General features: G+C 37.8%; 1 protein-coding gene across 5 annotated transcripts; it reads left to right on the forward strand.

The window, feature by feature from the left end:
* Positions 1-24,972, forward strand: LOC308637114 (uncharacterized protein). Of its 5 annotated transcripts, none has more exons than XM_081273265.1 (6): positions 1-1,840; positions 2,550-2,730; positions 8,673-8,799; positions 9,127-9,222; positions 11,119-11,169; positions 20,997-24,972. In XM_081273265.1, exons 2-6 carry the CDS (start codon positions 2,605-2,607, stop codon positions 22,352-22,354), a joined length of 1,758 nt encoding a protein of 585 aa, XP_081129391.1. In that variant the 5' UTR covers positions 1-1,840; positions 2,550-2,604; the 3' UTR covers positions 22,355-24,972. The 5 variants fall into 5 exon arrangements, with proteins under 5 accessions (XP_081129391.1, XP_081129393.1, XP_081129392.1 ...); XM_081273267.1 differs by having other exon boundaries at positions 11,119-11,160; XM_081273266.1 differs by having other exon boundaries at positions 2,555-2,730.
* The last annotated feature ends 105 nt before the right edge of the window (positions 24,973-25,077 follow it).

The following is a 25,077-nucleotide window of genomic DNA, read 5'->3' on the forward strand; positions in this document are numbered from 1 at the left end:
CTTGCTGAGGCTTTGAACTCCCAATCCTCCTGTCTCAGCCTCCCCAGAGGCTGGGATTACAGGCATGTGCCAATAGGCCCAGCCTATTCACTATTGTTTGAAAGTTTCTCTGTGTCTCTCCCAACAACTCAAATGGCATATGGCACACAGTAGGTGGTTTGTAATCTTATACCACAAAGCAGAATTCCAAGGTCTGTTACAAACATTCCTATTCCATTTCCACAAATCAGTCCCTATCACAGCACATTCCCATAGTTTACATTTAAAATGTCACATACATTCTTGCCCCACCCCTGTCAACTCCTCTCAGCTGGAAGCAGCCACAGTAGTAAGGAGGTCCTAAAATTACTTGGGGGAATGGAGCCAGAATTAGACAGGCAGATAGGCAAGGGTCAAATCCAGAGAATGGAGGGATTGAAATGTTAATTCCTTCTGAGCCCTTCCCCTACCCCTATCAAGAACCTGCCCCAGCTCCAACCCACTGCTAAGATAACCTGTCCCAGGAATTGTCCCTCCCTACAGGGAGTTGCAAATTAATTCTTCCTGGGCCCACTTCCTGCCCTGATCACTCCTCCCTGACTCCTCCAGGCCACCTGTTTCCCACCTTTTGGCCATCCCACGGAGCAGTTCCTAGACCTAGCACACAGGAAGAAGACAGATATGGGGAAGAGAGCAGGAGAATAAAGGAAGTCTAGGACATATAAAAAGGCAGAACACTTTCAATACTTGGGATACCAGGATACCAGGTATGGTCCTCTTCTCCCTCCCTGAATAAGTCTATGTTACCCCTTTTAAAATAAACCCTGCTTTATATGCTTAAAAAATGTCACATACATGTAACAATCATACACATGATCACAGAAATGTACCGTGCTCACCCCAACACAAAGTTTCACACAATTACATTCACAATATAATGACACAAATGGTCATGTATTCACACGCAAAAGCACAATCAGATGACTTGAGGGGAGACAATAAATAAGAACTTTAAATATAAATACTAAGTGTTCTAAGAGAGTACACAAAGATTAAGGAGCTGTGGAGTGTGAGGGAGAGGCGTCATTAGAAACAGCCTCTTCGGAGGTGTGACGTTGGTGTCTGTATAAATGCAGTCAGAGAAATTTCAAGAAACCTGGTAGAAGAGCCTTTTTAGGGAGAGAAGCCATTCACACCCACTGTCACCAAGTCACAAAAACAGGAACCACCTGCCGAGGGTGACACTCTCTGCCCTATCCGCGCCCCTCCCAGTCTGGAACAAGAGGCCCTGGGGTGGGGAAGCAGGACTAGGCAGAAGCATCGTACACCTGCGCCCTTTGCCTCCCTGCACCCCGTTTCTTCGAGTATTCCCGCGCATCCTACGAACTCGGCACTCACCCTCTGCGGTCCGGGCGCAAACCTCTTCCCCTGCAGCGAGCGCGCAATCTAGGTTCCCCACTCAGGTTGCTAAGGGAGGCATGTCGAGCGCTTGTGTCTGCGCACTTCAAACCCAGACCGTCAAATGTGACCCTCCGCCCAGTCCCCGTGCCCTGCCCAGTAAGAGACCAGAGAAATCAAGACTTTCGGACACCGCTCTGGGGAGCCAGCCCAGAGTGGCTCTCGCGGAGCCGGAGCAAGGCTGCGGCCTTTTCTGCCCCTGGACTACGTTTCCCAGCGGCCCCCGCGGGAACTGGGCCGGCGGCCTCTTTGTGTCCTCCCGGGCCGAGGGAGTTGAGGTGCTTCTTTCCTGGCGCGCTAGGCAGGGTTCCGTCCAGCTGAGCGAGGCAGGCGAGGCCAAAGTGGCGGAGACTCCCTGAGACTTGGGGCGGGAAAGGGATCTTCCTGCAGTTCAGTTCTGCAGGTGAGGGTGTGGGCTGAGAAGTGGCCTGTGGGTCTCCCTGACGCCCGTCCCCGGGTCCCCTGAGTGACTCTACGTGTGAGACTGTGGTCGGTACCGAACCTTGTGAGAGTGTCACCCGATGTGCGTGACCACGTCGTGTCTGTGTGACTGTGGGTGCGAGTGAATCGGTGGTTGGTACCGAGTGGGTGAGATTGAAAGGGGCGGGAGTGGGTAGGTGTTCTCCACCCTCCGTGGTGCCAGTCCCCGTGGCTTCTTTGTGACTAGATGTGTGACACCCCCCCTCCCCCGCCCTGGTTGGAGGCTTGAGGTGTGTGTGTGGGGTGCCTGTTTGAGATTGTTTATGCCCCTGGCCTTTAACTGGCATGTGTGAAGCCGTCGTTAACACTGTAATAGTTTTTAGATTTGGGGTATAGGAGGGAACTGAGCGAGATTGTGTGCCGCTCAGTGTCTTAGCCACGTGCTTCAGTGTGCCACCAAATTTTGGAATATCTGATCTGTTGAAAAGGAGGATTGTGGAGTCAGTCAAACCTTTTGCTGATCTTGTTGCTCTTATTTGTTACTTGTCTTTTATGTAAATGATTACATTCCTCAGAGTCTTTGTTAAATCTGAAAGTCATCTGCTAAATGATAAATTGGGACATGATTTAGGAATGGATTAAACTGTATGCAAATAAATTCCTAGCTCTTCCTTGTGCTTTCTTTATTTAAGGGAAGATTGCAACCAGAAGGAAGAGAAGCCTAAAAGTCTAGACTGGTAATTCTGGATGCTGCAAGGAAAGTTTCTCATGTTCCCTTTCCCATGTCAGTCAACTGACATCGCTGCCATTTCTCAAGTGAAGAGCCAGGAGGAAGAAAGAATGGCTGTTGAAATTCTTAATGCCATGTACCAGGTGAGTTGGGATTTTCTCTTTCCTGAAGTACCTTCTTGCTTTTCAAAGCAAACAAACCTTAACTTTCCTTCTGCTGAAACTTTCTGAGTAGTCAATCATCTCACTTCTCAAAATTCTTTAATAGGGGCTAGGGATATAGCTCATATGGTAGAGTGTTTCTCTCCCATGCACAAGGCCCTGGGTTCAATCCCCAACACCGAGGAGAGGGAGGAAACTCTCCAAACTCTTGCCGTCTCATTCAGAATAAAAGAATGGCCTGCAGAGCCCTACTGACTATCCCCCTTGACTTTATCTAATTTCACCCATTCAGTCAGTTCTTACTTCCTTGTAATGAGTTAAATACTTTTTTTTTTTTTTTGGTGGTGCTGGGGATTGAATCCAGGGCCTTATGCATGTGAGGCAAGCACTCTACCAATCTATATTCCCAGCCCCCCAGATACATTCTTAATGCATGGCTTTGCACTTGCTGTTCCCTCTTCCTGGCATCCTTTCCCTCAGATAACAGATACAAGCTAGCTTCTTCATTCTAGTCCCTTCCCAAACATCATTCAAGCATTTAATGGACTTTTATTAAGAACTTATTCACTTTGGATACCACAGGGCTTAGTGCTGGTCCTCCTCCTCCATCTAAACTCATTCTTAGATGATCTCATCCTGTCTCATAGCTTGACATACCATCTATTATGCTAACAACCATCAAATTGTATACAGTTTAGACCTCTCTCCTGAACTTAACTTTTATATATGACTGCCTACTCAACATCTTCATTTGGTTTCATAATATCTCAAATGCAAACATTTCTCAAATTGAGTGAAATGAGCCAATAGAAGTTTGGGAGCATGAGTAACATTTGATTCTCATTTCAGTAGGATCACTCTGGTTGCTGTTGAAAATAAACTGAATGGAACAAGGATAGAAAAAGGAAAATCAACTAAGAAACTCTTATATTACACCCCTATCACAAGCTAAACTCTTCCATTAGGGAGTTCTGTTTGTTCTACCTTTAAAACATATCTAGAATCAGATTACTTTTTACTACCAGCATTTCCATTCTATTCAGAATCATTTCTCACTTGGATTATTGCTATATTTCTCCTAACTTAAATTTCTACTTTCATTCTTATTCTCTTTTAGTCTGTTCTCAGTGGAGCAGCCATAGTAATCCTGTGAACATATATTTCACTGGGATGGGGTGTGAATGGAAGTAATAAAGAACATAGACAACTCTTTCAAATTATTGTAAGGGTAGGAGAAAAATGGATGATAACTTAAGGAAAAAGTGTGGTTAACTAGGTTTCAGAATAATGGGTGCTATACTTTGGATCTTGAATGTCCCCCAAAGGCCCACGTGCTAAAGTCTTGATCCCTAGCCTGTAGCACTAGAGGGAGGTGGTAGAAGACCTTAGTTGCTAGGAGCCACAAGCAAATATAGGATGTATGGCACCTTTGGTTGTAAAGTGACGCCAGCTAGCCACTGAGATATGATTATGTTAAGATTTACATTCATATGGAAATTGGACTCCCGCTGTTCACCCTGGCCTGCTACCGGATTCATGTTACTGGGACTCATGGAGAGTTCCCATTGGTTGGGGAAGGATAGTAGGAGGAAATTCCGGGGGAGGTCCGGGGGAGGTCCGGGGGACCCCCCCGGTTCCGGGGGACGGGAGGTTCCGGTAGACGCCCGCGTGGGAGGACCGGGTTTGGCTTGCCGGCGCCTACAGAATATTGGCGGCTTTTTCAAAATAAAGTTTTGTTCCTGCTTGAGTGGCTCGTGATTCTGTGCCCAGCCAAGACTGCGGCATTTGGCGGAAAAATGGATGATAACTTAGGAAAAAGTGTGGTTAACTAGGTTAACTAGGTTTCAGAATAATGGGTGCTATACTTTGGATCTTGAATGTCCCCCAAAGGCCCACGTGCTAAAGTCTTGATCCCTAGCCTGTAGCACTAGAGGGAGGTGGTAGAAGACCTTAGTCATTAGTGGTATGCCCTAGAAAGGGATTTTGAGACCCTCACCCCTTCCTCCCTCCCTCCTCCCCTGCCCTCTCTCCCATCAGGTGAGCACCTCCTCTGCCGTACACTTCCACTATGATATAATGCACAATCACAGTTTCCAGCACAATAGGGCCAAGTGACCACGGACTGAAACCTCTGAAACCAGGAGCTGTTATCATAATTTGTTAGGGGTTAAATGTTTTAAGTTTAGAATTTAAACTCCTTATGAGTTTATTATTACAGGTATTTTGTTTCAGTAGCAGAAAGCTGACTCACACAATGCATATGTTTTGTAGCCTAATGTTAACAATTCAGTAGAAAGGGACATTTTGAAGATAAAGGGAGAGGAGGGAATTGCTGGAAAAATGTGCTTGAGTAGGTAAGAGGAGCTGAGAGGTTAGCCTTTTCTAGGAAAATGAGCTTTCATTTATATTAATAGGGGCAAGTTAGAGTATGTAGGTATGGTCAATGTATCGGCGTTAAGGGAGTTTGTGGAATTTCTCTTCAAATGGCTTTTGTTTTTAATAGTGTCTGTTTGTTTTAAATAGACTAAAAGAGGACAAGAATGGAAGTAGAAATTTAAGTTAGGAGAAAAAACAAACAACACCAAATCATCTTATGAGAGTCAGGATGGAGGAGAAGGAGGAATTGAAGATTTGAGGAAAAGTATCAAGTGATCATTTAAAGGAGTGGGGAAACAAACACGCTAGGAAATATATCATGTAAGAGAGCATTTTGGCTCACTTGAGATTAGTGATCATGGATTTAAAGTGAAACTAGTTAGCATAGTTGGAGTAATTTTCTTCAGTGAAGTTCAACCCTGCTGAGTGTAGGCACAGAGTAAGTGGACAGATGGCTGTGGTTAACCAAATCAGTACAATCAAAAGAAGGGCAGGGAAGTTGAGGTTATATATAAGGGATGGTTATCACAAATTGTTGTGTTACAAAGTGAAGTTGTGTGGGATGAGGAATAGTGAAAATGTGGTAAGATCATTGAATTATAAGTTCTAGTGGGTTCAGAGTTACCCTGACTGGGTATTAGAGGGCAACACTTGAAATATAGGAGGTATAAATCAGAGTAGGACAATGGAAATTATGGAGGCATTGGTGCTTACTGATAAGTTCATGAAAGTAAATGACTATGGAAGTATGGAGGACAAGATTATTGTAGCAGGGGAGGACTAACAGACCAAGTTGTTGGGAGTTACTTATATGGATATTGAAATGGCCAATTATTATGAGAAGAATAGAGTAACAATGAACCACGTGCTGAAGTGTTCAAGGAATGACAGAGATACCTACTGGGAATTGTTAGACAACTAAAATAAGGAAGGATGGTGAATGACATGGTCTGATTTCATGAGGTTTAAAACTAACTGTCTTTTAAAAAGGAGGAAGGGGGAAATGGAGAGGTCACCTGCATCACTTCCAAATACCATGGCACAAGAAATGTGGGAAATAAGAGTCATCAGATGACAGGGCATCAGAGAATTAGTCTACTTAGCTGGAAGCCATGTTTTTCTAAGGGAAAAAAGTGAAGGGAACTATTTTTTGCTTCACACTGGTTTGATTGATAATTATGAATGAATTTTGAGGTATATTTGTCCTTCAGAATCTCTGGAATATTCGTTCCAGGACCCCTGCCAATACAAAAACCCAAGAATGCTCAAGTCTCTGTCATAAATTAGTATAGTATTTCCATATAATCTCCCATATACTTTTTTTTTGGGGGGGGTGGTACTGGGTATTGAACTCAGGGGCACTTGACTACTGAGACACATCCCCAGCCCTATTTTGCATTTTATTTAGAGACAGAGTCTTAGTGAGTTGCTTAGCACCTTGCTTTTGCTGAGGCTGGCTTTGAACTCGTGATCCTCCTGCCTCAGTCTCCCAGGCTGCTGGGATTACAGGCGAGCAGCCCTCCCATATACTTTAAATCATCTCTAGATTATTTATAATATTTAATACATGCCAAATGCTATGTACATAGTGGTTATACTGCATTATTTAGGGAATAATGACAAGAAAAAATATCTGTATGATTCAATACAGACAATATTTTCTCCAAAAATATTTTTATCTCAACGCAGATGCAGAAACACACAAATATGAGGGATAACTATATTATTATAATTTGTTAGGGATTAAATGTTTTAAGTTTAGGATTTAAACTCCTTATATTGATTTGGTTTTTATTTTTGTTGACTGTGTAGATTAATTTAAATCAAAGAATCAGTGAAAAATGTCATATATAAATATGTATACATTTACTGTATATGTTTTTATAAGCTAAGGAAAGCATTTTGGTAAGAATATGTACTATACCAGCCAAACCGTTAGCCATTGCAGAGAGGGAACTATTCACATTGTACTTCATATAATTGAGGAAAAAAATGTTACTCAGTTGAAAAACTCTGGGAAACTTTTGTTTCTATGGGAACAGTTCCTTTAATGGAGACAAAACTATCAAATGTAAGAAAAAGTCATTTCTTTTTATTGCCCTTGACATAGTCACATCTTTTACTTTTGTAAAAAAAAATTAATAAAAGTCCACACATTATATTAGTTTCAACAGCAAGTGGTCACATTAAAGAAACACATATTTCTTTTTTCTTTTTTTAAATTTTAGTTTCTTTTCTTTATTTTTTAATTTTTAAAATATCTTTATTTTGTTTATTTTATGTGGTGCTGAGGATCGAACCCATGGCCTCGTACATGCTAGGCGAGTGCTCTACCACTGAGCCACAACCCCAGCCCAAAACACATATTTCTTTACACAAAAACTTAAAAATCTGGATTGAAGTATTTGAATTTTAATGGAATTGATGATTTGCTATGCTTGGTTTTTAGAAATATGCCAAGTACTTCCTGATGTCACTTTTTAAACCCCTATAGTTCTTGAAATTTTCAAACAATTCATTCATTAATTCAGGTTATTCGGTATCTGAATGCCTCATGTGGATCACATGCTGTCCTTTGAGGATATACCAGTGACCAAAGCAAAAGCACTCTGCCCTCATGGAGGTTGAATTTTAGTGGGGGAAAGAGGACAGACAATAGTAACAAAATAAGTACTTTGAAGGAAAACAAAGCAGGGTTATGAGAACAGGGAACTGGATTAGGAGCATGGCTGTGTGTGTGTGTGTGTGTGTGTGAGTGTGAGTGAGAGAGAGAGAGAGAGAGAGAGAGAGAGAGAGAGAGAGAGAGAGAGAGAGAGAGAGATGGGGGATTGAACTATATCCCTGGCCCTTATTTATTTTATTTTGACACAAGATTGTCACATCTCACGACTAAACCAGTCAGGATTACTCCAAGTGAATCTAGGGAATAAATAAAGACACAGACACAGAAAGTACCTTTCCTTTGAGTTAGTGACCACTCCTCAGCTGCAGCTCCCACAAGGGGGGCAAGGCAGGCAAGAAAGAGAGCGAGGAGGAGCATGAGCTGAACCCTTTTATTGGGAAGAAGCCATTCAAATGAGGCAAGGGGTAGGATTACAAAGGAATGGGTGAGTGTAGCTCAACCCCTGGTGGGTGACGCCTACACCTGGAGCCACGCCTCACTATCTGAGCAGAGTAACCCCCCAAGTTACTGCTACCTGGCACTGCTGTTCCAGACTGAAGGCAATAATTGGTCAAAACCCGGTGCTTCAGGACTTAAGGGCATTTTCATCTAGGGCAGCTCCCAACACAAGATCTCGCTGAGTTGCTGAGGTTGGCCTCAAACTTGCAAATCTTCCTCCCTCAGTCTCTTAATAGCTGGGATTACAGGTGTGCACCATCATGCCCGACCAGCATTGCTCTTTCATACAGAATAATCTGAGGCCCTCAGGGGGAACACAGCAGACATATTTAAGAATGTAGTATAAGGGAAAACCCTGTATGCTTGGGTCAGAGTAAATGATGTGAGCATGATAAGGGAGGAAGTTAATTCATTTATTTTCTTTCAGGATTTGGTGACCTTCAGAGATGTGGCTGTAGACTTCTCCCAAGAAGAGTGGAATTGTCTGGATTCCTCTCAGAGGCATTTATACAGTAATGTGATGTTGGAAAACTATAGGATCTTGGTGTCACTGGGTAAGGATATATTCCCCTTACAGAACTGTACTTGTACTCCTAAGGGGCTCTTTGCTACCACCTTTGTAAACTTTTGGATAGCTGCTATCCAAAAGTGTCTGCTGGCTGTGCCAAACAAATGGTTTAATGTTTGTGACATTGGCAATGGATAGGTCTACTGTTGACCTATGTCTGAAGCTTTATCTTCCCTGTCCTTCTGATACATGTCCTTTACACATTTTTCTTTGACTTCCTTTAAGCTCCATCTTCCCTGACTGTCCAAGGATCCAGTCTGAGTTTTGGGCTATCCACAGCATGACCAAGTACTGTTTCTTTCCATATGTGCAGGTCTTTGCTTTTCTAAGCCAAGTGTGATATTATTGTTGGAACAAGGAAAAGAGCCATGGATGGTGAAGAGAGAGTTCACAAGTGGCTTGTGTTCAGGTGAGTGAAGAGGAATAGGCAGGAAAAAACATTTGCAGGTGGGATGGGGATGTGGCTCATTGGCAGAGCATTTGTCTAGCATGTACAAGGTCCTGGCTTCCATCCCCAGCACTGAAAAACAAACAAAACCTTTGCAAATGACAGCTCAGTTTGATTCAAAGAAATCACCTCTTCATTATTATTTGTGGGCATGCTCTCACATGTTCTAGGGCTTAATAGAAACTTGGGGCCTTCTAGGATGTTCTCCCCCCTGTGTTATTGTTAACTCTCCTTTCACACTTTGCTCTCTACTTTCTTATAACTTGTTTAATGTTGTCTGAGTCCTGTTTCGTTTCTGTTTCATAATCTTATCCTAGTCTTTTTTTTTTTCTTTTTCTTTTTTTCTTTGGAACTAGGGATTGTGTCCAGGGCTTCACACATGCAGGCTAGGCAAGTGCTCTACCATGAGCTCTATCCCCAGCCCTCCTCTTCCAGTCTCTAAAAAAATCTTTCTCAAGCTGGGCACAAACTGTAATCTCAGTGACTCAGGAAGCTGAGGCAAGAGGACTGCCAGCTCAAGGCTAGCCTGAGCAATTTAATATGACCCTGTCTCAAAATTTAAAAAAAGTAAAAGGGAGACTGGGGTTGTAGCTTAGTGGTAAAGCACTTGCCTAGCATGTGTGAGGCACTGGGTTCAATCCTCAGCACCACATAAAAATAAATAAATAAATAAAAAGGTATTGTATCCATCTACAACTAAAAAATACTTAAAAGGGAGCGGGGGCTGGTGGAGTGCCCCTAGGTTTAATCCCCAGTACAAAACAAAATGAAACAAACAACTTTCCCAATTTTGAGCCATAAAGATACCCCTAAAGGAAGTACCAGGTTCAAATCCTGCCTGAAACTTACATGCCAGTGAAATTTTAGGAATGTTGCTCAACCTGTGCTTTTTAAAAAATATATTTTTAGTTGTAGATGGACACAATACCTTTATTTTATTTATTTATTTGTTTGTGGTACTGAGGATCAAACCCAGAGCCTCACAGGTGGTAGGCAAATGCTCTACTACTGAGCTACAATTTACCCAGCCCTTTATTTATTTATTTATTTATTTATTTATTTATTTTTATTGGTTGTTCACAACATTACAAAGCTCTTGACATATCATATTTCATACATTAGATTGAAGTGGGTTATGAACCCCCAATTTTACCCCAAATGCAGATTGCAGAATCACGTCGGTTACACATCCACAATTTTACATAATGCCCTATTAGTAATTGTTGTATTCTGCTACCTTTCCTATCCCCTACTATCCCCCCTCCCCTCCCCTCCCATCTTCTCTCTCTACCCCATCTACTGTAATTCATTTCTCTCCTTGTTTATTTTCCCATTCCCCTCACAACCTCTTATATGTAATTTTGTATAGCAATGAGCCCAGCCCTTTATTTAACCTGTGCTTTTTGTTTTATCATCTCCAAAATTGGATAGTACTTTTTAAAAAATGTTTTTAAATTTTTGACAGACCTTTATTTTATTCATTTATTTGTATGTGATGCTGAGAATCGAACCCAGTGCTTCACACATGTGAGGCAACTGTTCTACGACTGAGCCACAACCCCAGCCCCGCTGGATAGTACTTTTAAAGTACTTTTAACAGTGGGACTAGGGTTGTGGTTCAATGCTCAGCACCACATATAAACAAACAAATAAAATAAAGGTATTGTGTCCATCTACAAATAAAGCGTGTGTGTGTGTGTGTGCGCGTGTGTGCACGCTTTGAACAATTCCATCTTATAGTATGAACTCAATAACTATTAGCTGCTATTAATAATAGTAGTTTCCAAACTAATTTTTTTTCTGAATGATCACTTCATTTACCTTTAATCAACATTTTTGAATTTTCATTTTAAACAGGGTTTGAATCCTATTCCCCAGCTCACTCCCCAAGATGCTCAGGTGTTACATGTATGTATAAATAATCAAACAATTAACAGGCTAGTAGTGGAAATATGATATAGCTATAGAACAACATATGAAGAGAAAGCTGATAGCTAACATCAAAGAAGCTCAGAGAAAAGGTGAGAGGCAGAGGAGTACAGGTAACTGTAAAGATGTTGGTCTTTAATGAAAACAGAGGTTAGCAGCTAGAAAGCATTTAAGGGAGAAGAGACTAAGAATTTAGTATTGCAATGTAGGAAGGAGTGTCAGATAGACATAGGAAATAGGTCAAATGAAAAACTAATGTTCATTGTAAACATTCTGTCAACCCCATTCCCCAGGTCACTTCTCAGTTGCCTCTACCCAATCCTTTATGTCCTTGATCAATTTTCTAAGAAAAAACCTTTAATATGTAACTATAGTATCAAAGGATATATGATTAAATTTCATTGATTAATATTATTAGATGAATCACACAAATATACATTATCTCATGTATGTAGTTTAATAGAACAAAAATCTATTTACTACTACTATGTTTTCTTTTGTTGTACAGGGAATTGAACTCAGGGCCTTGCACATACTACACAAGTATTCTACTACTGAACTGCAATCCCATCCCTTTTTTATACTTTTATTTTGAGACAGGGTCTTGATAAGTTGCCCATGTTGGCTTCAAATTAGCAATCCTCCTGCCTCAGGCCTTCTGAGTAGCTGGGATGACAGGCATGCACCACTGTGCTCAGCTCCACTTAACTGCTTCTTAGCTTGAGAGAAAATGGTCAATGCCATTGCAAGCCCTTGAGGGCCTCTTTGTAATGATACATGACTCCTCAACCATGGCCCATCCCACCCTCACTGGGTATCCATTATCTTATGATTTTGCTTATCATGTCCTGGCTTCTCTTTATAGTTGTGAGATCCTAAAACAAAATGTACACATGTATGTGTGCACACGCACATATATACACATATATATTTACACACTCATGTTTTCTTCCATAAAAAGTTGGGAATAGGGCTGGGGTTGTGGCTCAGTGGTACAGTGCCTGCCTCACATGTGTGAGGCACTTGGGTTCAATTCTCAGTACTGCATATAAATAAATGGATAAAATAAAGGTCTATCAACAATTAAAAAAAGGTTAAAAAAAAAGTTAAGAATATACCAGTGAAACTTCACATCACATACCACTGCAAGAATGGGAACCTAATTAGAATAAGTTATACTCCATGTATGTGTAATATGTCAAAGTACTCTACTGTCATATAGATCTAAAAGTAAATAAATAAAATCTCCATAATGAGAGTCAGAAAAAAAAGTTGAGAATATAACTGGGTGCAGTGGCACACAGCAACTCGGGAGGTGAGGCAGGAGGATCGCAAGTTTAAGGCCAGCTTCCACAACTTGGTGAGCCCCTGTCTCAAAAAATAAAAAGAATTGGGGATAAAAAGGTTGAAAATATACGGGGAGAGAGAGAGAGAGAGAAAGAGTATATTTATGCATAATTTATTTTCATATATATATTGAGTTTATATTTTCTCAACTTTATGTATATATTTATATATCCTGTAGGTATATGTGTGTGTGTGTATATATTCATTCTTTTTATAGATAAAAACATTCTATGCATGTGATTCAGTGACCTTTTTTCTTTCATAATTGAAATTATGTTCCTGAGATTTAATCTATGTTGACTTTTATAACTGTGGTCCATTGATTTATTTTTTAAAAAATTTTTAGGGCTGGGGTTGTGGCTTAGCGGTAGAGCACTTGCCTCTCATGTGCGAGACCCTGGGTTCAATCCTCAGCACCACATAAAAATAAATAAGTGAAATAAAGGTATTGTGTCCAACTACAACTAAAAAATAAATTTAAAAACAATTTTTTAAATGCCCTCCATTGTGGATTTTATCCACTGATGGTCACTTCAGTTGTTTACACTTTATGTTATTATAAATGTTACTTCTGTGAACATTATACGTGACTGCTGGTGTACACATGCTGGAATTCATGTAGACAGTGTAGCCATGAATTTATTAGACAATGCTTGTATTAATTTACATTTCAAAAAGTGGTTTGTGAGAGCACCCATTATTCAACATTCATAATTTGTGAGTTCAAGATTTTTTGCCAACCTGTTAGGTAAATAATATCCCTATACTTACAATTTGATTACTAAAGATATTGACCATCTTTTCCCATTTATAATAGCCATTAGGATTTCTTCTTTTGTGAAGTGCCTACTGTAGTCATTTGCTTATTTTAAGGAAAGTGTTTGTGTGTATGTGTGCCGTGCATGTATGACAATACATATATATTTTTCTTGTATATTTGTAGTTCATGTTTTTTATAATATTTTAAGAAATTATTCTTAGGTATGTTGTGAGGATTATTTGAAGTAAGAATTTAATTTCTGTGCCTTATAAAAACCAATATCCTAGATGTTTATTGAATAAATGATCTCTTTTTGCCTGTGGTTCTGAATGTTACCTTGTAATATATTAAATTTTACTATATTTGAGCTTCATCCTATTCCATTTTAAGTACTACATTATTTTATTTTATTTTTAAAATTTTTTTAAATTTATTTATCTATTTTAATTTGTTATATATGACAGCAGAATGCATTTCAATTCATAGTACACATATAGAGCACAATTTTTCATGTCTCTGGTTGTACACAAAGTAGAATCACATCATTCGTGTCTCCATTCATGTATATAGGGTAATGATGTCCACCTCATTCCACTATCTTTTCTACCCATCTGTTCCCTCCTTTCCCTTCCTTCCCCTTTTCCCTATCCAAAGTTCCTCCATTCCTCCCATGCTCCACCCCCACCCCCCAATCTCCACTGTGGATCAGCACCACATACCAGAGAAAACATTTAACATTTGGTTTTTTGGGATTGGCTTACTTCACTTAGCATAATGTTATCCAACTCCATCCATTACTTGCAAGTGCCATGATTTTATTCTCTTTTAATGCTGAGTAATATTCCATCGTGTATATATAGTACCACATTTTAAAAAATATTTATTTCTTTCTAGTTGTAGGTGGACACTATACCTCTATTATATTTTAATGTGGTGCTGAGGATCAAACCTAGTGCCTCATGTGTGTTACTACTCAGCGCTCTACCACTGAGGATCAAACCTAGTGCCTCATGTGTGTTACTACTCAGCGCTCTACCACTGAGCCATAACCCCAGCCCTAACTCTAACTTTTTTTGTTTGTTTTGGTATTGGAAACGGAATCCAGAGACACTTTACTGCTAAGTCATATCCCTAGTCCTTCTTATTCTTTTATTTTGAGACAGGGTCTTGCAGAGTTACTCATAGCCTCACCAAGTTGCTGATGCTGCCCTTGAACTTGTTATCCTGCTGTCTCAGCCTCCCAAGTTGCTGGGATTACAGGTGTGCAACACCATAGCTGAGCATAGTTTTTGATATATGTTCATTTGATTAATTTCATTGACTGTTCTGGTCAAATCTTATGTGTACTTAATGATTTTTTTTTAATGCAGGGGCTCTTAACTACTGAGCCAAATCCCTAGCACTTTTTATATTTTATTTTGAGCAGGGTCTCCTAAATTGCTTAAGAGTCTTGCTAAGTTGCTGAGGCTGGCTTTGAACTTGCAATTCTCCTGCCCCTGAGTCCTGAGCCACTCAGATTTCAGGCATGCACCACTGAACCTGGCTTTCTTTTAATGTTATAATTTATTTTCTCTTATGAAGTTATACATTAGAACATTGTTTTGTTGTGTTGTCATTTTCTTTTTTTCATCCCAGAACTTTTTGCCAAAGCAAATTCTTTATAAATATTTTCGAGGCATATTATTCATATAAATTATTTTGCTATTGTTGTTATTGCTTTGTTCGTTTGTTTTGTATGTTGATTTTTCTGTCTCACATACAAGAATAGATTGACAGATATTTATATAATCTCTTTAGAAATATCTTTCCAGGGGCTGGGGATGTGACTCAGGGGTAGAGTGCTTACCTAGCATGTGTGAGGCACTGGGTTCAATTCTCAGCACCATATAAAAATGAATAAATAAAATAAAGGTATTGTGTCCATCTACAACTAAAAAATTTTTTTAAGGTCTTTCCACACATTTCTGACTTTTGTTATTGATATTAAGAATTCAACTCTCAATAATGTCTTATTCCTTTCTACTTTTAAGAACTTTCTTCTCTTGTCCTTGTTATTCTATTTTCAGTATTGTATCTAGATACAAATTTGTTTTGTTTTATTTTATTTATGCTGGGGATAAAACCCCATACTTCATACATGATAAACTACGAGGTCTACCACAGAGGTGTACTCCCTAGTCCTCTTGATATTTAACTGTATTTGGGATTTAGTATGTTCATTCATGTAGCATATGTCCGAATTTCTTCCCCTTTTAAGTCTGAATTAAGTTTCATTTTATGTGTATACCGCATTGTTTATTCATTCATTGTTGAATACTTTGGTTGCTTCCACCTTTTGGTAGTGTGTAAAACACAGTTATGAATGAGTGTACAAATATCTCTTTGGTTCTCTGTTTTAGGTACTTTGGGATACCTGCCCAGAAGTAGAACTGTTAGATTCCCATGGTATTCTATTTCTTTTTTTTTAAGAAGTCATCATACTGTATCCCATAGTGGCTGCACCATTTTACATTCTTACCCGCAATGCACAGGTGTTCCACTTTTCTCCACATCCTCACTAACTTTCTGGTTTTGTTTCATTTTGTTTTAATAGTGTCCATCCTAAATGTGGTTTTGGTTTGCATTTACCTAATGATTAATGATGTTGAATATATTTTCAAGTGCTTGTTTGTTGTCTATTTGAATATCTTCTTTGGAGAAATGTCTATTCAAGTCCTTTGCCTATTTTAGAATTGGGTTTTTGTTTTTGAGTTGTAGGAGTTCTTTTATATACTCTGATTATTAATCTCTTATCTGATAAATGATTTGTAAATATTTTCTTCAATTCTGTTACTTGCTTTTTCACTTTCAAAAGTTTTAGATTTGAGGGCTGGGGTTGTAGCTCAGTAGCGGAGCCCTTGCCTCGTATGTATGAGGCACTGGTTTGATCCTCAGCACCACATAAAATTAAATAAAGGTATTGTGTCCATCTACAACTAAAAATATTTTTTTAAGTTTTAAGTTTTTAGTCCAATTTGTTTATTCTTTTGTTGCCTTGCTTTTAGTGTTATAACTAAGAACTTATTGTCAAATCTGATGTTATGAAGTTTTTCCCCTCCTTCTTAGAGTTTTATAGAGTAGGTCTTCTTTTTTTCATTTTGAGTTAATCTTTGTATACCTTGTAAGGTAAGAGTCCATCTTCATTGTTTTTCATGTGGATACCCAACTTTCCCCAAACCCATTTGTTGAAAAGAGTATCCTTTCTCATTGAATGGTCTTGGTATTCTCGCAGAAAATAATTCAACCACATATGTGAGGGTTTACTTCTGGGGTTCCTTGTTATATTCCATTGGTTTGTATGTCTGTAGAACACTATTTTAGTTACTGTACCTTTGTAGTAAATTTTGAAATCAGAAAGTGTGAGACCTCTGACTTTCTTCAATTTTTCAACATTGTGCTATTAATAATTCCTTCAGATTTTCTATTTCTAGAAAAAGATTGTTGGAATATTAATATGGATTACATTGAATTTGTAAATCACTTTGGGAAGTTTTGACATCTTAATATTAAATCTTCCAGTGAACGAACAGAGGATGACTTTCCATATATTGCTATCTTTAATTTCTTACAGCAATATTGTTTGATTTTTAGGATATAAGTATTTCACTTCCTTAGGTAAGTTTATTCCTTATTTCTTCATTTTCTTTTCAGATTATTTGTTGTTAGTGTCTGAAATGCACCTGTTTTTGTGTATTGATTTTGTATCCTGACACTAAGCTATGACTCCAGCTCTGCTGAATTCTTTTATGGGTTCTAGTAGTTTTTTGGTAGAATTTTACTTATTGCTTACCAACTCGGGTGCCTTTAATTTCTTGATCTTTCCTCATTGCTCTAGCTAGGACTTCAAGTACTGTGATTTAATAAAAGGGACAAAGGAGGCATTCTTGCCTTGTTCCTGATCTTGGAAGAATATTTTCAGTCTTTATTGAATGTGATCTTTGCTGTGAGGTTTTCAGACCTATACAGCTTTTATTATGTTTCAGAAGTTTTCTTGTAGTTTTTGGTTTGTTGAGAATTTTTACCATGAAAAGTTGAAAGGATACAAAAGGTTGTTGAATTTTGTCAGATTTTTTCCTTCATTAATTGAAATGATCATGTGGTTTCTTTCCTTCTGTTATTATGGTGTTTTATATTGATCAGTGTTCATATGTTGAAGCTTCCTTATGTTTCAGGAATGACTTTCACTTTGTATTGTATAATTCTTTCAGTATACAGTTGAATTCCATTTGGCAGCATTTTGTTGAGGATTTTTGCATCAGTATTCTTACAAAATACCAATCTATGGTTTTCTTAATAATATGTTTGGCTTTGGTATCAGGATAATGCTGACCTCATATAATGTGTTTGGATATCTTTGCTCTTCGATTTCCTATTTGAAGAGTATTGATATAAACTCTTTTTGGAATGTTTGACAGAATTCATCAGGTAAGCCATCTGATCCTAGCCTTTTCTTTGTTGGAGAATTTCAAATGATTGACTCAGTCTCCTTATTTATAGTAGTGTTGTTCAGGTTTCCGGTTATGTTATGATTTTGTTTGGGTTTGAGCTTTCAGGTATTTGTCCATTTCATTCAAGTTACCCAGTTTGCTGGCATACAGCAATTCATAATACTGTCTTGTAATCCCATCTGTAAAAGTGATAGTAATGACTGTTTCTGATTTTACTTAGGTCCTCTCTCTTTATTTTGTTTTCCTTAGTCAATCTAGCTAAAGGTTTATCAGTTTTGTTATCTTTTCAAAACATAGCTCTTGGTATATTTGTATATTTGATTCTTTTTCAGAGTATTTTTCTTCCTGAAACATAAGGAAGCTTCAACATATGAACACTGATCAATATAAAACACCTTAATAACAGAATGAAAGAAACCACATGATCATTTCAATTAATAAAGAAAAACATTTGACAAAATTCAACAATCTTTTGTTTTGTTTTGTTTTGTTTTCTCTCTCTTTCCTGCACCTAGTTATTGAACCCAGGGCCTCTTGCATGTGAGGCAAACACTCTCACTGACCTACACCCCTCTATCTTTTAATTTTTCAAGTTTTTTTTCTTTTAGTACAGAGGATTTAACTAAGATGTGCTTTACTACTAAAGTATCCAGTAATAAAGTAGTAAAGTATATATGGATGAGCCACATCCCCTAGCCCTTTTTATTTTTCATTTTGAGACAGGATCTCATTTCCTTCCACCTCAGCCTCCTGAGTTGCTGGGATTACAGATGTGCACCACCACGCCTGACTTGATTTTGCTCATTTCTTGTAAAGTTTATTTCTATCGAATTTTCCCCATTTGGTGATGGTGTTGTCAGTGCTAAAGGTATCTTCTAAATGTTAATTATCTTATTTTTAAATTTATTCTAAAATTGGAAAATACATTTGTATTAGATAAAAATGTAGATGTATAAACAATAACCTCTCCCATAGCCCTTATGTTCTATTATGTGCCCTCTTTTCTTTTTTTCTTTTTTTTTTTTTATTGGTTGTTCAAAACATTACAAAGCTCTTGACATATCATATTTCATACATTAGATTCAAGTGGGTTATGAACTCCCATTTTTACCCCAAATACAGATTGCAGAATCACATCGGTTACACATCTGCATTTTTACTATGTGCCCTCTTTTTAAAAATCATTTGTGGGTTTTATCCAAACCACCACATAAACAAAATTCTTTATTTTCCAATTTTTTTTTAGTTGTTGAGGACCTTTATTTTTATTTATTTGTTTACATGCAGTGCTGAGAATAGAACCCAGTGCCTCACACATGCTAGGCAAGTGCTCTATCATTGAGACACAACCCCAGCCCACAAAATTCTTTTTAATAACTACTTTTATTCTTATTATTACTATTATTTATTTTTGACATTCCTTGCCTAATATATTTTAATACCTTGTTTTTTATGTTAAAGTATATTTGATTCTTTTTCAGAATATTCATGAAACAAGTTGTTATAACCTTTACTATGATGAAGAATTATTGCATTCCTGACTCCTTTTTGTTTACATTTGCCACTTTTGCTGATTTCTTCTCTTTTCCTATATATCTTAATGTTGGGAGTGCTCTAGGGTTCATTCCTTGCTCTTTCCTCTTCTCTTTATCTACATTCATTTTTTCAGGTACATCTTTAAATACCATCTTAAATTTTAAATCTCTAGTCCACACTTACTTCTTAACTTCCAGCATCATGTGTTCATTTGCCCACTCTAAAGGACACCTTAAAAACGTTTAAAACTGAACTCCAGATCTTTCAGACCTTTTTGTTCAGACCTGCAATACCCATATCACTATTGATAGCTACTCTATACTTCATTGCTCAGATCATAAACTTTGAAATTATGCTTGATTCATCTCTCTCTATCACATATCGTATCCTGTCTATCAGGATATCTTTTTGGCTCTACCTATAAAATATACTGAGGATCTTACCACCTCTCCATACCTCCACTAATATCTGTCTGGTGTGAATGGCTATCATCTCTCACCAGAATGACTCGAATAGGTCTCCTTACTTCTCCCCTTGTTTCCTACCTTGCAATAATTTCATAATACAGCAGCTGTCCTCAGAACACTCCATCTGACTATTCAGAGCAAAATGCCTATAAAATTTAAATAATCTGGTCACCCTTTACCTCCTAGCTTCATCTCCTACTACTCAGTCCTTTCTAGCCATACTTCTAGTGTGAAAAGGAATAGTCCTTCCCACTATTCCCTAAATTCACTAGGCATATTCCTACTTTTATGTCTTTTTAAACTGGTTCTCTCTTCTGCACAAAATGTTTTTTTCCTAAAAATATAGGTGACTAGTTTCTTCACTTCATTCAGAACTTTGCTTGAATGTTAACTTATGAATTAAAGTCCATGAAGGTAAAAATGTTTGTTTTATGGCATTAAAAGCATCTAGGACAATGTCTAGTACTAAATATTTAATCTAAGTATTTGTTCAATAAATGTTCTTTTTTAAAGATATTTTTTAGTTGTCAATGGATCTTTTATTTATTTATATGTGGTGCTAAGGATCGAACCCAGGGCCTCACACATGCCAAGCAAGTGCTCTACCCCTGAGCCACAACTCCAGCCCCCAGTGAATGTTCTTAAATGAAACAGCTATAAGAATGGAGACTATATCCATGTCTGTATTCTTAACATAGGTCTAAAATTATATCCGAGTCCAACCATATCCATAATTCCTTCTTGCCCTGAAATTGACCTTACTGATTTTCTTACAATTCTAATCATTCCTCCTCAGGTTTCTAAATTTATTTATTATTTCAATTATTTCAACTTATTTCACTTTCTCTTCTTGACCACTTCAAAACTATGAAAGCCGATGTTTTTTTGGGTTTATTTGCTATAAAATTCACATGGTTAACTTTATTTCAATACCAGGGATTGAACTCAGACGGGCTTAACTACTGAGCCACATCCCCGGCCCTTTTTTTATTTTTTATTTTGAGATAGGGTCTAAGTAAGTTGCTTAGGGCCTCACTAAGTTCCTGAGGCTGGCTCTGAACTGACAATCCTCCTGGCTCAGCCTCTCTCAAGTCACTGGGATTACAGATGTGTAACCAGATAACATGGTTAACTTTATGAATGTAATTTAAGAAATGATCTTTCTGGCACAGAATAGAAGAGACATTTTTTTCTTATTATTTTTTTCAGGCTGGGAATCTATGTATGAGACTAAAGAATTAATGCCAAAGCAGGAACTTTATGAAGAACAATCATCCCAGAATATAATGGAAAAACTTACAAGCTTTGGGTTTGAGTACTCCAGTTTGAGAGAAGACTGGAAATGTGAAGGCCCTCTTGAAAGGCAACCAGGAAATCAGAAGGCATGTTTCAAGAAAGAGAAAATCCCTTATGAAGAAGCCTTTATTGATGAGAGAAAAGAAGAATATAACAAATCTTGGGGAAGTTTCCATCAGAACACCCTGCTTCATACACAACAGATAATCCCCAAAGAGGAGAAAGTATATAAACATGAAACATATAAGAAAAGCTTAAAAAACAGTTTGGTGGGTACTAAACCCAAGAGTGTCTATGCAGAGAAGAAACTTTTGAAATGTAATGATTGTGAAAAAGTCTTTAGCCAGAGCTCATCCCTTACTCTTCATCAAAGAATTCATACTGGAGAGAAACCCTATAAATGTGTGGAATGTGGGAAAGCCTTCAGTCAGAGATCAAACCTTGTTCAACATCACAGGATTCATACTGGAGAAAAACCCTATGAATGCAAGGAATGTAGGAAAGCCTTCAGCCAGAATGCACATCTAGTTCAACATCTGAGAGTTCATACTGGAGAAAAACCTTATGAATGTAAGGTATGTAGGAAAGCCTTCAGCCAGTTTGCCTATCTTGCTCAACACCAGAGAGTTCATACTGGAGAGAAACCTTATGAATGTATTGAATGTGGGAAAGCATTTAGCAATAGATCATCCATTGCTCAACACCAGAGAGTTCATACTGGAGAGAAACCTTATGAATGTAATGTTTGTGGGAAAGCATTTAGCCTTCGTGCATACCTTACTGTACATCAGAGAATACATACTGGAGAAAGACCTTATGAATGTAAGGAATGTGGGAAAGCCTTCAGCCAGAATTCACACCTTGCTCAACATCAGAGAATTCATACAGGAGAAAAACCTTATAAATGTCAGGAATGTAGGAAAGCATTCAGCCAGATTGCCTACCTTGCTCAACATCAAAGAGTTCATACTGGAGAGAAACCCTATGAGTGTATTAAATGTGGGAAGGCTTTCAGCAATGACTCATCCCTTACTCAACATCAGAGAGTTCATACTGGAGAAAAACCTTATGAATGTAATGTTTGTGGAAAGGCTTTTAGTTACTGTGGATCCCTTGCCCAACATCAAAGAATTCATACTGGAGAGAGACCCTATGAATGTAAAGAATGCAAGAAAACCTTCAGGCAACATGCACACCTTGCTCATCATCAGAGAATTCACCTTGGGGAATCCCTCTCACCACCCAATCCAACCAATCACCAAGTCTTATAAATTCAATCTCCTAAATATTTCTGGAACTTTTACTCCTTATTTTTAATATTGTTACCTTAAGTCTAAGATTCATCTCACATAGATCAGTGTTACAGCTTTCTAATGGGCCTTCTGGTATTCTTTTTTTGCCACCCTTAAATCCATTTCCCATAATGCACCCAAACTGAAGTTTTAAAGTTTAAGAATTAACATATCTCTAGTTAAAACTGTTTTTTGCAGGCCTGGAGTTGTGGCTCAGGGGTAGAGTATTTGCCTAACATGTGTGATGCCCTAGGTTCGATTCTCAGCACTGCATATAAAAAAATGAATAAAATAAAGGTCCATCAACATCTAAAAAAAATATTTTTTAAAAAACTGATTTTTGCTAGCTGTTGTTTTTAAACTAACCACCCAATCCAACCAATCAACAAGTCTTATAAATTCAGTCTCCTTTAAAATTGTCATCACCTTTAAAATTGTCAATGAGGCTCTCCATTATCTGGTTCTTACATTCCACATAGCCTTATTTTATTCCAGTCTCTTCTAGGCATTAGGTACTTCCCAGGACTAAGAACTTGGATTCTGGAAAATCACTACTAATGGCATTGTGTGACTTTGAACAACTTGTTTGAATTATCTAAACATCAGGATTTTTTTTTTTCAAATAGGGATGACAAAAGATACTATATTGTAGAAATGTATTAAATGAAATTGTGTCTGTTGTAAATTGTTGCCTATTAAGTGAGGAATTTGCATGTAAAATACTTCACATAGAATGTCAACAATAGCAGATAACCTAATATGTATTGGGTGCCTACTATGCACTAAGCACTGTTATACATACTCAACATACATTAACTCATTCACTCCTCAGACTTAAGACAATATTCATTAGTGGACAAGATAAATAGCATCCCTGGGAAACATCAAACCAAAATTGGAAAAACAAAAATTTTAGAACGTAAGACAGTCTTTATATTCTGAGTGAATAATCAATATAGACACAGGTAGTAGAACTATTATAACCAATTTTAGAAAGTTTCTAAAGAGAATGGCTTGTATAAACCAATAAAATAAAGAAAATAAGGATTCACTGGGAAGAATACAGAACTTAAATTTAGGTCAAGGAAATAATAGAAATGATCACTATTAACTTAAAAAAATTCATAGGTGCCATAAAAAAAGCATCAACCCCAAAATTGTATGGGTGAATTCAGGTAATTTTGAAAACATAAGTCATATTATACAAAAAAATGTAACGTTTGTGGATTTCAAAATTGAAATCAAAATGGAAAGGTAATCAAAGGCATAAAACAGTAGGCTAATATAGATAATATATGCTTTCATTCATTCAATGACTATCAAGTGGTTAGTCTTTGCTAGACACTATTTGAGGCATGAGAAGACAACCATGAACAATAGAAAACCATGTGCTCAATGGAGTTAAATTCCAGAGGCTGAAACAATTAAATTACTACTTAAATATAAATATTTTCTTTTTCTTTTTTTAATATTTGTTTTTTAGTTGTAGTTGGACACAACACCTTTATTTCACTTGTTTATTTTTGTATGTGGTGCTGAGGATCAAACCCAGGGTCCCGCACATATGAGACGAGTTCTCTACTGCTGAGCCACAACCCCAGCCCTAGATTTTCTTTTTTTAAATTTTTTTTTTCAGTTGTAGGTGGACACAATGTCTTTATGTGGTGCTGAGGATCAAACCCATGCGAGGCGGGTTCTACCACTGAGCTACAGCCCCAGCCCTAAAACAATAGATTTTCTTAACCCAAGAAAACTGAAGAATAAAAGAAAATAAATTGAGGATATAGCCTAGGCTGAAGAGACTGAACCTAATAAAGTGAGTTGCTCTTAATGGACTCTTTTGCCCTTTAATTTCACAAGTTGTTCTGAAATTTGCTTATGAAATGTAAAACTTTTTTTGGGGGGTGGGGGGTACTAGGGATTGAATCCAGGTAACTGTTGAGCCATATCCCCAGCCCTTTTTATTCTTTATTTTGAAACAGGTCTCACTGATTTGTATGGGACCTCACTAAATTGCTGAAGCTGGCTTTGAACTCTCGATCCTCCTGCCTCAGTCTCCCAAGTCACTGGGATTACAAAAGTGCACCATTGCACCTAGCTGAAGTGTAAATTCTTAAGAACAGCAAGAAAATTATCGTATCTAACATATTTGTGAAAACTTTCCATATGTTAATGATGGTTCACACCAGCAGAGAAAGGATTTGGGGAGTACTAAAAAAATTGACCCTATACATCATTACTAGTAAGGGATATGGCAAAATGAAACCACAGTGAACTATTTTAAATCACATTGGCAAAAGCATCACAGTGTCAATTACTGGAAAGATATGGAGATTTAAGAAGATTCATACAATGCTGTTGGAAGTTTTTGTATTTAGCCCAATTTGGCATTATCTAATAAAGGTGAGGATTTAATCTTTGACCCAGCATTTCCTCTGTAGTCTCCTTATGTCTCAGGGAGATACACATGAAGGCCCTCTGAAGCACTGTTTGTGAAAATGAAAAGTTGAAAGCAATTAGTCATTGTGCTGAATATACATTACAATGCAAATTAAGATGGATAATATTACTATCAACATGGATAAATCTCAAAAATAGTATTATATATTTTCCATGGCCAAATATTAAATGCATTCATGGACATAATCAAACCTGAAACAAGTGATCTCTAAGGCAGAAGGAAAATGAGATTGGGGAAAGAA

Source organism: Spermophilus citellus (genome assembly GCF_964194105.1).
Source record: "Spermophilus citellus genome assembly, chromosome: 18".
NCBI lineage: Eukaryota > Metazoa > Chordata > Mammalia > Rodentia > Sciuridae > Spermophilus > Spermophilus citellus.